General features: G+C 47.2%; 1 protein-coding gene across 7 annotated transcripts; it reads left to right on the top strand.

Moving 5' to 3' along the window:
• The first annotated feature begins 8,463 nt into the window (after positions 1–8,463).
• Positions 8,464–17,537, top strand: LOC104151798 (C-signal). 7 transcript variants are annotated; one of them, XM_068956439.1, is made up of 6 exons: positions 8,464–9,115; positions 11,537–11,588; positions 12,004–12,191; positions 12,535–12,693; positions 13,086–13,205; positions 13,489–13,703. In XM_068956439.1, the coding sequence occupies exons 2-6, from the start codon at positions 11,579–11,581 to the stop codon at positions 13,600–13,602; spliced, it is 591 nt and encodes a 196-aa protein (XP_068812540.1). In that variant the 5' UTR covers positions 8,464–9,115; positions 11,537–11,578; the 3' UTR covers positions 13,603–13,703. The 7 variants fall into 7 exon arrangements, with proteins under 7 accessions (XP_068812540.1, XP_068812539.1, XP_068812535.1 ...); XM_068956438.1 differs by having other exon boundaries at positions 8,951–9,332; XM_068956434.1 differs by lacking the exon at positions 8,464–9,115 and adding an exon at positions 10,957–11,213.
• The last annotated feature ends 258 nt before the right edge of the window (positions 17,538–17,795 follow it).

The following is a 17,795-nucleotide window of genomic DNA, read 5'->3' as shown; positions in this document are numbered from 1 at the left end:
AACCATGAAAAAAAGCATGATCTAGGCATCTGAAATTGAATACTTCTCAACATGGACACTCCCTACCTCACTTTTATGCTTCAGTTCTCCATGTTCAAAATAGAGGATTATAGAACTTGGGTTACTGTCTGTGTTATATATTCACTTCTTTGATATGAAGGCACATTTTTAGGTTTTTTTCACAAGTTTAATTAAAAAGACTGCAGGGGTAGCCTGCCCCCCCAATCCCAAGCCTCCCAAACCCAAAGCAAATACAGGATTTTCCCTTTTACCTTTTTATGACCCACTTGAGTAGAGGAATTTTCTAGAATAGTCACAGAGTACACAAGTGTTTTGTGCTAATTAAACTTTTACATACTGTCAAACTTGTTGATTACTTGTTGCACTTATGTTTTACAGTAGCTTAGAGAGATCTTGAGTCCTTTTATTAACTTATTCCTGTTTTCATGAAACATTTTCTTTAGGCACATTTTCTTTAATCAGGGACCTCCTTATTTTGCTAGGTGAGCTTCTTCCCACTTGCTAATTAGCGGAAGCATTTTCATTTCTTATTCTTCAGGGTATTGCTTCCTCGGTTGTTCTCCATTCATGGTTCCTCACTTCTTGCTAAAAGCTAGGCTATGTTGAAGCTGAAGTTTATGGATACTAAGCTTGCTACTCTGCGACATTGGTCTTTTTGTGTCTGCCTAATGGCATGCACACATTTTGGGTTGAATTCATCTTCTCTTCCACCACTTGTTCTACCTCTTTAACTGCCATGCTACCCTCAGCCCCTCTCTGATCTTGGTGATCACTGGCTTCCTGTGAACACAGCTCTGCTATGTCTCTACAAACCCCTCACTGCCCACTGTGAGAGTCGTCTCTCACTGCAGCCGCTGATGTCCATGTGACCTTAGATTTAATATCCTGTCCCATTGCTGGAAGTGGCGATCCTCAGAAACAGGAGATGGGGCTGAGCCATTCCCTACAAAGGAAGAAATCCTACTACAGGCTTAAGGGCTTTTTCCATGTCTGTCTTTGGTATGTTCTTCAGTTAGGGTTTCAGTTAAATATCTCGGTCCTGCTATCTGAGAGTTTGGGCTCTCACCTCTGACCAGCCAGTGGAGGCTGGTAAAATACTTTTAGGAGGAAGGTCATACATTTTGGCTTTAGGAGAGAAGAGAGGTTGGAAAGGAAGGTTTTTCTCCAGCATCATCACCATCCATCAGGTGATAAATGCCAAGTGCTCTTGCTGGCCTTGCCTCGTTCTGTCATTACAACCTATTGATGTCCATCCAAGAAACTCACAAGCTGGTCATTAAGCTGTAAGTGTTTGTAAGACGGGTGTATCTTTTTGTCACATAAGAGAGCCCATTCTCAGACATCCCTGTTAGTAAATATAATACTGGGGAAAAAAATTCCTGCCAGGTTGTCCATAGGTCCTCCTCAGGGCATCCAATTCCTCCCTGAAGGAGGTAGGAAAGAGGCCAGTGGTAGCCTGCTGTATTCTCTTAGGCATGGTAGTGTGTGTGTCTGCCAGCCTGGTTGGCTCCCAGCGCTGCCAGCACTGCTGTGCCACCACCTGCAGGTGGCTGAGGCATCTTGACTGCTCTTATGAGATGGATTTACACCAGAAAAGTGCTTCTGAAGCCAGCTTGAGGCTCCTAGCTGGCACTGGATCCAAATCCTGTGGCCTAAGTCAGGTAGTGTGGAGAGTCTGAGCACTGTAAATCCTTTTCAGGGAAACATTTAATTGAAAAAATCACCACATAGCCTTTGCTGAGATCTCTGCAAGGGTGTTCAAGGCTCTGCCTGCCATCCTTGATGCCAGCCAACCCTGGGCATTCGACCAGAAGTCAGATGTGTCCAACAGACTTCTCAAGCTATGCAGAAGGACCTCCTGCAGGGAACATGGCTATGCTGACCTCTGCAAGCCTAGTTCAGAGTAGACAGCACCCAAACCATTTTTTTTCCTCTCTCTTGCAATAGAAGTCAGTTCCTGAGAAACGTGTGCAGTGACTGAGCCAGAGCTGTTGCACTCTCTCTTTGTATTTGCAGGGAAGGCTCTGTCTCTGTGCTTTCTGTCTGTACCTTTCCTGACAGAGTTAAAACAGTCAGGGCAGTGCAGTACATCACAAGATCTCCTGGTCAATGGACTTGTATCTCTATTTGGGCAATTGAATCAAGCTCACTGTCTGAAAATCAGTCTAAACCTGTTGTGCTCTGTCTGTGCTTGGGATATGAAAGGCAGCAGTTATAATGTGTTGGTCAACATTTTTTAAACTGTCAGGTGAGAAGGGGCAGCAAATTTTCCCACATATTAGTGTATCTTCTTTGACTGGTCTTGATATCTAAGGAGGTGCAAAGTAAGTCTGGCAAAAGTTTTTTTTACAGCTGAGGCACTAAGAGTCCTCTCTTCTGTGTGGCTGCATCTTTTCACTAAATGCTAGGACTTAAGCTGTCCTTGGACCTTCACCATCTGCCAAACTTGGCTCAAAAGTTCAATGGAGTCAAGAGTTATTAAGTTAGGACATACACATAGAGAAGAGACTAGTTCTCCATCCATGTCGTTACCTAACCCTCCTTTCTGTAGGTGATCAGGTTAAGAAAGGCCTATTATCTTGTCTTAATATCCTTCTAACCAAATATAAGGAGATCATCAGGGTTAAACATCAGCCAAGATCAGGCTAGAAGCACTGGTGACTGCCATATCACAGAGAAAAACGTGCTCCACTCAGTGAAGTCAGACACTTCTTAGTCAAAACCAGAAGAAGAGGAGAGAAGAAATGAGTCAGGGAAGCAAAAAAATGGCAGAGGAATACAAAAGTGACAGGAGAATCACATGTTAGGTTGAAGAGAAGAGGCCACTACAGTTTACTAAACTTACTGGAGCAGCAAGTTTCCTCCATCTCTCATGGTCCAGTCAGGACATCCAATGGGCTCATTATTTCCAGATATAAAGTCACCACTCAGCCCTAAGCTGGATATTGCATTGTGGACACACTGGTGAGGGATGGGAGTGAGATGGAATCAAGCTTTTGGGTGTGGAGAAGACAAAAAGATTGCCACTGTGGTGCCCTAGCCAAGAGCAACTTCTGCAGATAGTGGCTCAGTATTGGGACTGACAGCCCTGGGCAGCCTGGAAACGTAACAGTGAACAGGGCCTATATGTGGGTCCTGTTGCCCTTGACCTGGGCAACACATCAGCTTTCTTCACAACTATTATTAACCAAAACATTTAAATCTATCAATAACTATCTAGACCTAGATCTTAAATTCTGTAAGTTGACTGAGATACAAATGGTGACTTATCCACTGAGTGATCTGTGTTCCTTGGAAAAAGAGATCTATTTTCTTCTGGGGGGGTGGAACTCTCTTACACTGCAGTGTGAATCCAGTTAGTCAAGTCCTCGCACTTCAGTGCAGTGTTAGTGATTAGCAGCATTTGGTAGGGTCCTTTCCACCATGGCTGTATGGCATTCTTGCACTGGAACACTTTAATATACACCCATTCTCCTGGCTCTAGGGAATGGCAAGGTTCAGCAGGTGGTTCTGTAAGGCCTGGAGAACCTGTATGTGAAGAGATCTTACACATTTCATTAAAGCTTTACAGTAATTCAACAGTACCTCCTCATCAGTTAGTTACAAATTAGTTTGAGACAAATAGAAATGTTTCTCTCTCTCTCTTTCTCTCTGTATATACACAGTACATATTCAAACTTTATTTCGTTGTGATGCCATGGTTTAAGCAGAAAAACAGAGTTCTTTATCCAAACCCAGATGCATTACAGCCATCTTCTACAGTACAACAAGCCATGCTGCCAAGACACAGTCCTTTCAATAATACTTTATTTGTTATTTATTACCTGAACCGTTTTTTTTTTTTTTTTTTTTTAACGGCCATAGTGGTACTAGCTATACGTAGATGTTATTGTGAAAGCCATGATGCACCTTTTGGGAAAATAGTTACTGTAAGTCATTTGAGTCTCACTATGAAAATTTATATTTTGATGTGTCTTCCCTATTGTTCACCGCTCAGTCTAAGACTGTGCACTACAGAAATACAGTATGCAGTTCAGTGCTAAGTGGAGGATTAGATAAATAAATGAACTGTTATTCAATGTTCAGTAATGTACTTCAGCTTCATTACATGCAAGGCTGAATTTTTATCATATTAACACTTGTTTGAGAGAAGGGAGGACAAAGATCTGTTTCAGTGTTTGTAGCCTAAAAATTTTTATCAGCTTGAGAAGTGACTGATATGAGAAACTATCCCTTGGTAGTAGGGTAGGGGAGTGTTTTCTCATGTTATTTTAACAAGCTCCAAAGCTAAGGCAAAAGTTTTGGCTTTGTTCTCTATTTTGTTCACTTCCCAGACACTAGGTTAGAACCATATAAATTTCTAAATTAGCAGTGCTCCTCTGTTTCAAAGGCTATACCATTTAGACACTATTCCAGTCCTGCCCCTCCGTTACCACTGCCATCATTGAATACATTATCAGACTCATCTACTTCATTTTTTGAGGTTATTTATATAGAGTATCCTAGTAAGTTACACCTATTATTTCTCCATTACTCACTATATGTTAACTGTCTCGTAGAATCCCAGTACAGTAACAAGGTATATGTCCTTCACAAATGCAATTCTAGATTTGGTGTTAAGATAAAGGTTCCTAGCTCCTTAAAAGGCTTTGTTTGGTTCTCTCAAAAGTCATGAACTTCATATATAAATCATTAACTCCTTATGCCAGTAGTCTGAAGTCCTACTTGATACACTTGATGAAGTCTCAACCTTTGGCATCAAAGTTAATTAAGGGTTTGGTGGAAACGTCCAGTTTGAAATATAAATAATGTGCTGGAGAGGTTGAACTTCTAAACAAAAATCAGACTGTCACAGATGGCATTAGCTTACTAACAAGACAGCCAAACCCACAGTTTTATAAAAATCTTTACTACTTTACATATTTTAATTTCAACTGTCTATTGAAAAGCAGCTATTACTTTTATCTTCAGTGCAGTGTACTGCTTCAGTAAAGTCTGTAGCCAGGAAATATAAAAGCCCAAAGATACAAAAGCTCATATAGGGATGTTCATAACCATTAACATTACAACTGGACTTTGAAGCCAATGCAAACTTTTCTCTTAGTAGTGTTAGTGCTTTCCTTGTTGGCAACACATGTTACTATGGAGGAAAATAAAATCCCAAGCATTTCAGGTCAAAAAGATCAAAAGACAGGTGACACCAAAGTCCATCTTGCATCAATGACAGTGTTAAAAAGCCTGATCTTATTTGAAAGCATAAGGAAGTAACATGTATGCCACAAAATCTGAATTGAACACAACAGTAGCACATCAGGTCTTCGGACTGAAACCTAACAGCTTTAACCACTTCTCTAATTTTAAATGTTATTTCATAGGCCTAAATCATTACAACATCCTGAATGCAGTTTAGCCACCCTACATCATAGAGAATGCTTACATATGGCAGAACTCCCCCCCTCTCCCTACAAAGACACTGAAAAGTTGGTTTTAAAGATCTGTATTGCCCCTACACATTGGCATGATTTTAATATATTGCAAAATTTCTAGAAGTGCAGTAGAGTTCAAAAACCGTATCAGAGATTCCCATAGACATAACAGCAGCAGCAACAGCACCTATAACTAAGCCTCACAAGTGTCATATTAGAATTGTTATTGAAAGAAAATGATCCTGCACTGCTTACAAGAAACCCCTGGCTCAGGAACTTTGGTGGAATTCAGACCTCAGGAGTGTGGACCAGAGAGCCTTCCATGGGCTTGGAAAGAGAGGAATGGCTTTACACACTGCCCAAGATAGACAAAAATGGCTTATGATTCCCTGTAGATCCATCAGGAGCTTTAGAGACATGGCAATTCCCACAGCTGTCTCAAAATGACATGGAACGACACTTGCAGACTCTACCTCACTGCAGATACTTAAGGAAGAGTCAGTTGCCAGCTGTTTTTACACCTCTTGCAACTAATGTAAGCAAACCATTCCTCCTCGCTCACTCACTCACTGGCTTCCTGAGCCAGGCAAAAGCCTTTCTTCATGTGGTCGCCACAGGGAAGAGCAGGGACATGATCTGTAGTAGGTGTACCCTGCTACCTGATCAGATGGTTATTAAATGATGCTTGGGGCAAACAGCAGCACAAGGCATAGAGCAGAGGCCACTCAGAAACCTACCTCAGCCTTAGTTTCTTTTCTTGTCAATACATTGTTTGCTATATCAGTCCTGCGTGCTTTGCATCCTCTTTCCTCCCTACCAGGGGTTTGGGTGTCAGGGCTCAAGGCTAGCTCTGATACAGCGCGATTGTAACCTGGGATCAGGTTGCTAGGAAAACAGCAAGGTTGTAAAAGAGGACCATGAGAAGCCTCACTGAGACCTCCCCACTTTGCTCAGGAGCTGCATTTAAACTCAGCCCTCCCCCTTGGTCCTTGCGTGAGCTATGTTGCAGCCATGCCTGGGCCTGGCCATGCACTTCTATTGACCCTGCCCTTCCCTTGCTGACTGGCCTCAGACCTGCCTCAGCACTTTGGACTTGGCTGGAACCACTTTGTTCCTGTCACTCAAACAGCTCTGCCCTCTTTGCTTGGGTGCTGTGGGCCTGTGCCCTGTTGAGGAAGTCCCTAACCTGCCAGCCTTGCTGTGTCCCTCAGGTCCCACTTGCCTGCCTTTTTGGTGCAGCCCACTCCTGCTGCTCCCTGACACTCTAATAGCACCTTTCAAAGACTTTGTTTTCTCATATTTCTAAAGCAGGGAAATACTGGGTTGGAAGATGACAAATAGAGCAAACAAGTGGATGAAAATAAAAGAAACCTCAAACCCAGATAGGATTTTTCACTGACAAATCCCTTCACAATGGGGTGTCACTAGTCCTCTTCTATCGATGGAGAAATGAGTCATAAAGAGTGGGTGTGATGTGCCCAGCTTCATGCTGCAGGCAGTGGCAGGGCTAGGTAAGTCCCACCCCACCGCCTACTTAGCTCTTTATTCATTTCTATCTACTGATTATTCAGCAAGTGACTATTATGTGCTGACATGGCCCCAAATTGCCCTAAATACACAGTGGAGTGAATAAACTGAATATTTAATTTATTATTACTTACATGGTATATTAATTAAGATAATTCTGTCACCCATTCTGTCACCCATTCCCCAGGCTAACAAAGAACAGCATATTTCCATAAGCAACACTGGAATTGCCCTATGTGCAAACATCTAGATGGGTGTGAACACAACTGAAATTTCAGTAGCTACTCTCACTGGTTACTGTGAGAGATTACTGGTTACGCTCACTGAGATCAGTCTGAGACAAAACTCATGAGGAGAGACAGCGTGAAGATCCAGCGATTCTTGCTGTTGATAAGCAGTAGGAATTTGCTAGACAAAAGAAGTGTCAGCCCAATCTGAAGAATCAGAAAAATAGAATAAGATCTGACTGGCCTCAGGACAGAAACTGGAGAAAAAAGAAATGCACAGAGCTTAAAGAGAGAATTCACAGAAAACGATCCAGAGCTGCAAATGCTAGGACAACTAATACATGCTGACTGATGGCTGGGACCTGGGGCAAGGAGACGAGGAAATATCTGCAATTGATTCTGTCAGCTCACAAATACAGGCTGCTGATGCACAGGAGGGAGGTATCCAATTGCTACTGCCATGCTCACATGGAGGAATTTTTCACCAAGAAGCTGAACAGCGCAGTACCTGATGACTGTCAAAGCAACAACAGTTCATAGGATGCTGGTGCAGAAAGTACTGTGGTGCCAGAAAAAAGGATATTGTCATGAAAAAAAAAGCTACAGAGAGCAGAAGGGAGAAGGGTAAAACTCTAGTCTTGACTGTGACAAGGATGTCTTACTAAGTGAATGAAATACATGAGTGCCTACCATGCTGATACAGTACAAGACAAAATGTACTCAAAGCAGCGCTAGAAACATAATATTCCCTCCAGCGTTAGCAAGAAGTACTTTCACGGAAGTGCTAGAGGGTTAAAATGTGTGAAGAAGATGTCTTTCAGGAGAGAGGCGAGTCCTGAAGAGTCAGCTTAGGCTAGAAGAGCCTAACCATCTTACAGGGTGTCCATAGAAAAGTTTCCTGGCCTCAGGTAGAGGCTAAAAGAGGAGCTGAAAGGGTATTTTGCGCTGGGAATTCAGACCAAGAAGCAGGGCATGCACTCACTGGCCATTGCTTAGAGAAACCTGTACACTAAGACTTATGAATAACAGCAGAAGAACTAAACATATATGTTAGCAGGAAACATTTGCCACTCAGTCCAAAAGGGGAAATATTGTATATTGGCTGCTGATAAATATTATTTTTCATTTGTTATGCCAGAAATTCCTGTAGAAAAGCATTGTGTGTTTGTGTGCATTTCTACCACATGATCTGAGATTTATTTTAGGATTTATGGTAAGCAAACAAAATGGTAAATTTTACCCAGAGGATGTGAAAGCAAGTGAACATATCGTGACAAAACTTGCTGTGGGAGCAGGAAAAGACTGGAGCTATCATCAACTTGTGTATCCCAGGAGATGGGGAAATTACAGAACCCCCTTGGAGCTGGAGAGAGAAGAGTGGGCCTGATCTGGCTGGCAGAGCAGGTTTACTAAAGGAATTTAGTATATCAGTCTGAAATGCTGTAAAAGAACATGCAAAATTCAGTTATCTCACCACACCAGCGAGGAGATGATATTTCAACAGCCAAACAGCCAAAGCGAGAATTTGTTTTATGACTACAGCAAAACTGAAATGGGAATTTTTCCATTATGATCTGTGGCATGTCTGTGCTGGCTAAAGTTGTCCTTACAATACTTAACTGCTAAATGGTACTTGGTAAATATGCCTTTCTGAAAAAGGAACATTTACTGATTTATGTGCATATCTGGGAGAGACTTGATCACTACAGCTGAGAATATTTGTCAAAGGTGCAAAGTCCAGATCTAAATGAGGTCCATGCTGATTTCAAAAAAACCCACTGATCTGTCGTGTTCTGGATAAACATGGACTGTGACCACCTGAGCCAATGCCTGGAGGAGAGTCTAGAGAAAGCAGGCTAGGAAAGGAAGACGATCTCTCAGGCAGCTGGACCATGCCAAGTCAGACACAAAGAGGTATAGTGGACACTGCCACGGTAATGGAGCCTTGTACTTTTGGTGTTGTTGGGAACTGTTCAGAATGTAGTTGGTGGCAGCCCCCTGCGCTCTGCGTTGCAACTAGAGGCAGCCAGAGCACACAGACCTCCCACACTCCTGGCAAGGCCTATGCCAGCACGGCTGGAGGGAAGGCAAGAATGGGCAGCGAGGAAGGAAGGGGCCTATGGAGACAGAGGTAAACAAGCCTAATTAATTTCCATTTTGGATCAGTTCCCTGATCCAGACCACAACTCTGCTGCTCAAATAAGAGTGCACAGGGCAGTGAGATGGGTGCAGCGTGGCAGGACTGCCTGTTTTGGTGGCATCATAGTGACAGTGCAGCTGGCCTGCAGTGCAGTGGGGTCCCCAGGAACAAACTTGGGCACAGCAGTATTTTGAAGATGTTCTGTTTGGAGGGGAAGGTGAATGCAACAATAACATGAGGGTGCATGCTCGGAGCAGGACTGAGTCAGATCCAGGTGTAGGACTGAGTAGGAGGCAGAGATGGACCCTCTGGTGGACATCCCTTTCTCAGGCCCCAAGCCATGTCCCTCTGACTGGGTTTGGTGAGGGCACCCCAGGCAGCATTGCCCCAGAGTGGCAAGGAGGACCTGGCTGACTTGTGGAGTCTGCCAGCCTAGCCCCAGAAAGCAGGCAGGAGTGGGGAGGAGGAAAGGGGCTGCTGTGGGAGCATGAGGACTCACTTGGCAGTGCAACTGGTTAACACTCCTGCCAAGATATCCTGGGGAAGAAGGAGACACCTTAGCAGTGTCAATGACTCCACTGCTGCCTTTCTACCCAGCACCTCAGTCTTCCATGGTTTTGGGACTCAGTGCTTGAAAGCGCTGAGTGGATTGCCAAGAGGTTTCTGAGTTTCTTTGCAGTTGATCTCAGTGCAGAGATACTTGTGGGAGCAGGTGCACAAAAAGTGTGTGCCGCCCCATTCCCGCACTGCACGTCCTGGCTGTAGTGCCTGGCCCGAGCTATTGGGCAGCACAGTCAGCCTGGTGGCAGTACCAGGCTTCACTAATGCTAATGTGGAGCTATCTGCACCCAGCTCCTATGGGCAACATGGAGAGGGGGGCTTTGACCGAGGCACTTATCCTTGCAGGAAGACAACCCAGGGCACCTGAGTCCTCCTGCGGCCCTGGCAGAAGGACTGCTCTGCTCGAGACTGCTTCTGCAGTATGATTTCTCGTGGAGCAGCTGCTCTGCACTCTGATATGGCACAGATGCACGCTCACACTGGGATTGTGTGTCACAACTCCCAGAGGGGAAGTCAAGGCTGGAGGCAGCATCCAAAGGGATGGAGTACATGAACAGCAGAGAGGTGATGTGCGGACTGTGCAGGGTCCGCTTCCTTCTGCGAGAAGGCAATGCTAGTGGCTTGCTCTGCAGGTCTTTTATGGGACAATCAGGGATGGGAAATTTACTCAGAAGACAGGGGAGAGCAGAGTAGCCTCCTGCAGCTCTGTCTGAGGAGCTCTGGAAACCAGCAGAAGGGGAATGAGATCAAGCTGCTTCTGGTGTTATATGGGTAGGACACAGAAAACCCAGCTAGCTTGCAGAATGCCTGTGAAGCTGTTCAAGCCCACCTGAGCCTTGGGGCACCCTGCGTCCCTTCCACATGCTGCTCCCTCTCTCCTCACTCAGCACAGCTTCTCCTAGGCAGAGTAGCTGATTGCTCCTGCTTCACAGGGCCAAGCTACAGGCAGCTGAGCAGTCAAGTGATTTTTGCCCTTTGCGGTGATGAGGGCTGGCTCCCAGCCAGAAACTGTGTCCTTGAGAGTTTGAAAAGCTGGAGAGACTGACCCTAGAGCAGAGGCTTTGCGCAAGCCCTAAGTGGGTGGGGTGGCAGTTGAACAAGATATAAGTAGCATTAGGGAACTGAGTGAACTATGCAAGTTAGAGCAGAGGCAGGAAGAGCAGCATGGCAGGGCTTTGTGTCCACTCTGCTCTAGTCACTGGGGCCAATCGAGGAATTGGCCTTGGAATTGTCAGGCAGCTCCTGCAGATGCCAAACCCTCCCGAGTGTGTCTTTGCAGCCTGCCGGGACCCCAAGGGAGAGCGAGCGCAGGTGAGGCTCAGTGGAGCTGGCTTTGCTGAGGGATGGAAGTGCAGGACAGCACACACAGCCAGGACAGCGTTATTGGGGCCAGGGTAAGAGCTCAAATGGGGAGCTGCAACCCTGCTCCCCAGTTGCCAGGGCACAAGGCAGCCCTGTGCAGGAGGCACGGAGCCCCATCTGACTGGAGCAGGGTATCCAGGGTAGGGTGCTGGGCACGGGGCAGTGCAGGGGCAGAGCAGGAATGACAGTGGCTGTGCCTGGGAGAGGCTGAGAGCTGCCCTCTGTCCAGCCGTCCCTGACTCTCTGTGCCCATGTTGTTCCCTCTCTTGCAGGAGTTACAGCATTTGGCCTCCAAGTACCCCAACCTGGTCATCATGCCGCTTGGTAGGTGCTCCTGGCTGTGCCCTAGGGGTGAGGGTCCCTTGCCCAGGCTCCCCTCTTTAACCAGCACTGTCTCCTCCCACAGCCCTGCTACTTGCCTGGGATGCTGTGTACACCCCAGTGCGAGGTGGGAGCTGTGCCAACGTGCCAGTCCCAGCACATTGTGGGGGAAACAGGCTTGCTGCTGTCACTCCTGCCCACGGCCTGTCTCCAGCTATGCTGGGACCCTGCCTCCCTGCCTGGCAGTGGCCCTGTGGCCCTGGGCTCCTCTCTCCTCTGGGACTATTTCCTCCAGTTGCCCCGATTTCTGCCCCAGCACTTCCCCGAGGGCAGACGAGGCTCCTGTCCCCTGGATCAGGCGTGATAGGAGCCACAAAGGGGAAGTGGGCGCTTACCTCCCCCTGTGTTGGCTCTGCAGAAGTCACCGACCCCGCCAGCATCCAGGCAGCTGCAGCCAGAGTCGGGGAGCACCTGAAGGGCTCTGGGCTGAACCTCCTCATCAACAATGCTGGGATTGCAAAGTTGAGCTTTTTAGATACTGAGACGCTGGAGAGCATGTCCCAGATTTACACCACCAACACGATTGGGCCCCTGCTGGTGAGCCAGGTGAGGACCCCCACCTGTGGCACTGCAGCTCAGCTCCAGGGAACATCCCTTCCTCTCGGCCCCAGCTCCCCAAGCCGGGACATTCCAGGCAGCTGGAAAGGGCTGAAGGGCAGGGCCTGGTCTCTGCTCTGGTGCCCAATGGTCTCTTGTCCCGGCATTCTCCAGCTCAGATGGGGAGTGCATGGAGCCATGGGCCAGTGCCAAGGAGGAGGAACCTGGTGGTCTGAGGCCACGAGAGCAGGAATCTGCTCGCTGACTTGGTGCTGACGTGGCGCACTGTGGAAGGAGCAGGTCCTCTCTCCTGAACCACATCTGCGTGGGCCCTTCTTTCCTCTCCTCACAGGCATTCCTGCCCTTGCTGAAGAAGGCTGCCCAGGGGAGCCCGGGTTCTGAGTTGAGCTGCAGCAAGGCAGCCATCATCAACATGTCCAGCTCTGCTGGCTCCATTGAAGAAGTCTTTGTGTGGGATTATGGGCAATGTATCGCATACCGCTGCAGCAAGGTACTGCCATGCTGTGCTGAGCATGACCCCACACATTTTTTCTCTTCAAAATTCCCTCCAAACTCTCTTGTGACTTCCCTCCCTCCCTCTACCTCTCTCCACTTGCAGCAGTTCTTGGGAGTCCCTTTCTCCCTCTCATGGCTCTTGGGCCCCTTTCTGTTCCTGCCGGGAGATGCTGTATCCCAGTTCCCGGCATCCTTCTCAGAGGGCCATGCAGGGACCAGCCTTCAGCTGGTCTGGGTGTCTGTGCATGGAGACTGTGGCAGCACTATGTATCCCAGGGAGCTCTCCTCACCTACCCTCCTCTGCCCCTGCCTTGGGGTCTGCACATGTTTCCTGCAGGAGGGGACCTTTCTCCTCCCCACCGTGATCCTTGTGGTGTCTCTCTGCAGGCGGCTCTGAACATGCTCACCAAGTGCCAGTCCTTGGGGTACCGGGAACATGGCATCCTCTGTGCTGCTCTCCACCCTGGATGGGTGCAAACAGACATGGGGAGCACAGCGGAACACAAGGTAGGATTTTTTCTGAGTCAGGTCCAGAAGAACCTCATCATTCAGGAGCCCAGAGAGTCCTGTGTACCGAACATCCTAAGACCCGGTGGGCTCTAGTGGAGCTGTCTGGACAATGCCCTGAGCTTGAGGCACAGGAGAGAAGGAGATGACAGACAGGGACTCTTTTTGCAAAGTGCTGGTGTCTCCTCACCCCACTTACCCCAGAGAGTGGCCCAGGCAGGAACCAGGTCAGACCTTCAGAAGGCCTTGGGAACACAGTTGTATTTCTTCTCTGTCCCTGCAGCCCCCACTGACAGTGGATATGAGCGTTCAAGGGATGCTGAATGTGCTCTCCACCCTGTCCGAGAAGGATACCGGGACTTTCCTGGACTGGGAAGGGAAAGTAGTGTCCTGGTGAGACACCAGTCCAGCATTGTGCCAGGATCCTGGCAGCAGGTCCCTCTGCTGCTGCTGCAATGCACTGTGTCCATGTAATCAATAAACCTGTGTCTCTGAGCAGTAAGTAGCACTGTCTGGGCCTTCCTCTTCTTCTCCTATTAACTTTTAAAGTTAGTGTAAGGGTCTTTGCTAGTCCTCTGATAGAACTCCTCAGAGTTCTTTCTGCCTCTAATGGATAGTGAATTTCAGATCTCCTCTCCCAGGGGGCGTGGCCATCATCCTGCCGAGGAGGTGCCTCTGCTCTTAGCCCTGAGGGTGCAGAGGGTGTTATCCCCAAATTATTTGTATTCCTTTTTCTCTCATGGGTCTGCTAGGAAAAAGAGCAGTGTTACAAGACAGGAGTTTTGTCTCTTCTCTCCCCAAGTGTCTCCACTCATGTGTTCATGCACATACACTTTCCAGTGATGTTCCTGGATGAGGTCCCAGCTCTGCAGATTTCTCTATCAAGGCAGACACTTCAAGGGTAAACTTGAGGTTGTATCTGGTACAGGGAAAACTGGAAAACCATTTGCAGGCTCATTAATGAGGAAACCATTTTGTTTATTAATTCCAAAGTTGGTAGCACTTCCTGGGGGACAGGCAGGTCTCCTGCAGTCTATCATGGAGTCAGCTTACAGAAAGAGAGACTGCAATGCATGAAGCAGGGGCTGCCCCATGAGCACTGGAGGGTTTGAGGGAGAAGGGCTTTCTCTCATCCTTTATCCAGTCTTTTTTTGTTTCCATGGCCATGTAATTATGGTCTATGTGAAGATGGGCTGCTGCTGGGTAGCTGTAACTTATTTGCCTGGTCTCCTTCCTGGGGTATCCACACATTACTTCATTTTGAGAAGTGAGCTAAGCATTTCCTACCTCTCTTTCCTATAAGTGGTGTGATTTGGCAAAATTGCTGCAAATGTCCTTTTCTCCATCTTTTTCCCAAGCAGAAGAGACCTAGATCCTCAGTCTCTGCTTTCCAAAGGCCGGTCTGTATATCTGCTCAGCGAAGCCCCATCCCATCCCTTCCAAACACTCCTCCCTCATTCTGCTCTGTCCTTTTGAGAGAGGGAAGCCAGAGCAGCATGCAGTATTCCAGATGTGGGTACAGCATGGGATAGATTGTGATGTCTTCTGTCCTCTGTCATGTTCCTTCCCAAATACTTTCTAACATTGGTTTTATGTTACTGAGCAGTCTGTGGGGGGGAGAAGCTGTTGCAGGGAACCAGCAAAGGCCTGGACACTGTTTGCTAGGTAATAACTGATAGTCTAGTGCCCCCCTCAGGACCATATATCATGGCACCCAGCTCTGCTCTTACTCCTGGGATAGTTCAGCAGGGACCAGGGAATCAAAATGGGCACCTTGGGAAAGCAGCAATTCTGGGAGGGGACGTGCAGAAGCTATTGCTGCCACACATAACAGAAAGATGGAAAACATGGAATACACATGATATTTGTGCATGGCTTTGTCAGGTCTTCTAGTAGCAATGGGAACTGGTTTCAAATTCTGGGAGATAACTGCAAAGTGCATCCAGTCTCATCTGTGACTCAGAAATTCAGGCAAGCATCTCCCAGAGCAGCTGGCAGGCCTAAATTCCCCCCTTACAAGCTGTCACCAGGATTTTGAAAGCCTGCAGAGGTCTGGAAAAGCCAATCTCCCAGACCCCCTGGGCATCTTTCCACTGCTCCCACTGTCTCCTCCATTGCTCTCTGGCTGAGGTGTGTTTTTGATGCTTTATGGTCCATATCTGGCCAACAGTACAATGATCCCATCACTACACTGTGGAGAAAACAGATGGGACCCTTGAGCAATGACTGTATTACTAGCATACACTCCCACCTGCCCTCATGACTTGCATAGACATGCTCATTCTCCTCCTGTCTGAACCTGGTTGACCAGAGATGAGCATACCACCGCTAGCTGTAGCCCACTGCAGGCCTCTGGTTCTCCAGGTACAAAGCAAGGACCAGGATCCCTTTTATCCAAACGTCAACACCAATCAGGAGCTTAACCAGGATAACCCAAGTGCTTGCACACAGTCCTGAAAACCCTGTGGCCAATTTAGTCTCTTCTGCCAGGTCCTCAGGAGATGGTCTCAATGTGTTTTCCTCCCAGGTATCCACACCAGTCCAGGTTTGGAGACAGCCTCGGCATCACCAGGCAGTCTAGTACCAGTTATACAGATGAGAAAAGTCCACAACATCTGTGTTTGCCCTGAAGGTGGTCCTTCCCCAGCATGGGGAGTGGTGCAAATGAGACAGGAGAACACATGGAGGTTGGTGGACTCAGACAAGGTCAGAGACAGGCAGCTGATTCTAAAAGCTCACAAAAATGGCAATTCAGAAACTATTCACTGAGGCAAAGGCCACTGCGTCACTCTGAACTCTTTGCCGCTGATAATCCTCTTAATTCAGCTAAATCAAGCGAGCTACAAAAGGAGAGGCAATGTTATGTGCTATGCTCAGTGTAACATGAGCTCTGGTGTAATACATGAGTAGAAGCAGGAAGTTAAACAGCAAATCCTGCTTGGAGCAATAGCTTGATTTGGTTAACAGCTTTGATTTTTGATGTCTTTACATGAATTTGTCATGCTCATGTACACCTTTAAAACATCTGGACTTCCTTACCTCTTTCAGTACTCTTTCTGGTGGCTTTTCTGGCCTTTTCTTGGACCTGTTAAAGCTCATTGTCCATTAGCTTGACTTTACTGTACCAATTCTACTTCTATTGAACCATAACTTACCAGGCATCTGGCTCTGTGCAGGCAGTGATATACCTTCTCATGTCAAAAGGGTACTGGGGGAACAGGGCCTGATTGACTGGTGATCACACATGACACAAGCAGCTGTTGGAGACAATAAACCTGGTTGAGGCTGGCAAAGATTGCCACAGAAATAATGCATTGAAGCCTCACGGCCTATGACTGTCTGCAACAGAGAGCTGTGTGCTCATGACCAGTGGGAAGGCAGCTCAGCAAAGCTGAAAAGATAAGATGAATTCCTTTCAAAATGAGTAAGGAAGAAAGAACCTGGGAAGTCTGGATTGATTACGTCAAATAGGAGATGTCAAAGAAATACTGTGTTTTATCACTAATCTGAACACTTGGGGACAGTAGCACCCTTTGGACAAGGGCAAGATCACTTTACTGCAATACGCTATCTGCTACAAGTCCCAGTTTCCAGTTTGCCAACTAAGAGGGGAAAAAGCAAGATTCTCTGGCATACACAAACCCAGAGAAACAACTTGCAAGAGGAGGTGTACAATCTCACACTAACAGAGGGAGAGGGACCAACATGGGAGAGTTCAGCACTGAGGTGTCTGGATGTGGAAGCGAGGTGGCATAGCTCCGCAGCAACAGGGCAGATTTGGATTTTGGGCACTGAACAGGCAGGGAGAGTAACAGTCCTCTCTGCCCTCAGTGAAGGGCTGGGTCACGTCCAGGGGGTTATATGCTATCTTGGGGAATTCTCCGCCTGAAGGCAAGAAGAAGCCTGCTGGTGGTAACAGGTTGCCATTGTAAAAGCGCAAAAGCTTGTGATGGCAGAATGGAGCTTCTTCAGGTTGGGCAGGGGTGGGGGGGGGAGGGGGCAAGGGGAATCACCCACAATCTGTCATAAAAATAAACAAATCTGAGCACCAGACTGACACCAAAGATGTAGTTCTACCCTTTGTCCTTGCAGCAACCAACACTGCTCTGGCTGGCACATGCTGTCCACCTCCAGGCCTCTCTGCCAAGGGATTTGTTGCGGAAAACTACACACATATGAATGAGATGAAAGTGGATATCGAGATTTGAAACAAGAAACCTTAAAAGAAATCTGTGTGTGTGTTTATTGGTATCGTACTGATAATGTCAAAACAGGAGGTGCTCAAAGACAGTAGGATTATATTTCTTCTTGATGCCTTGCTGGGCATAAGCTATTTCCTAACAGGCAGCTGTCTAGTCAATCATTGACAGGTTGTGCACATGAAGGCATAACAGAGGGAGGCAATCAGCTTTGCAGAAATGTGTGGGAATGTCAAGGAGGGGGCGAGCAAAGTGATCCTACTTCCAGCTTACTGTCCTTGAGAGCCACAGTACATCTGTGCTGACAAGTGCATGTGGACTAATCAGTCAAATGGGCCAGGGCATGTTCTTTGTTGCAGAAGCCAACTACTGAAGCACAGCCTATGTGTAT

The sequence above is a fragment of the Struthio camelus genome, chromosome 10 (genome assembly GCF_040807025.1).
Source record: "Struthio camelus isolate bStrCam1 chromosome 10, bStrCam1.hap1, whole genome shotgun sequence".
In the NCBI taxonomy this organism is placed as follows: Eukaryota; Metazoa; Chordata; class Aves; order Struthioniformes; family Struthionidae; genus Struthio; species Struthio camelus.
Note: the sequence above shows the minus strand (reverse complement) of the source record. Positions and strands in the feature narration are given on the sequence as shown.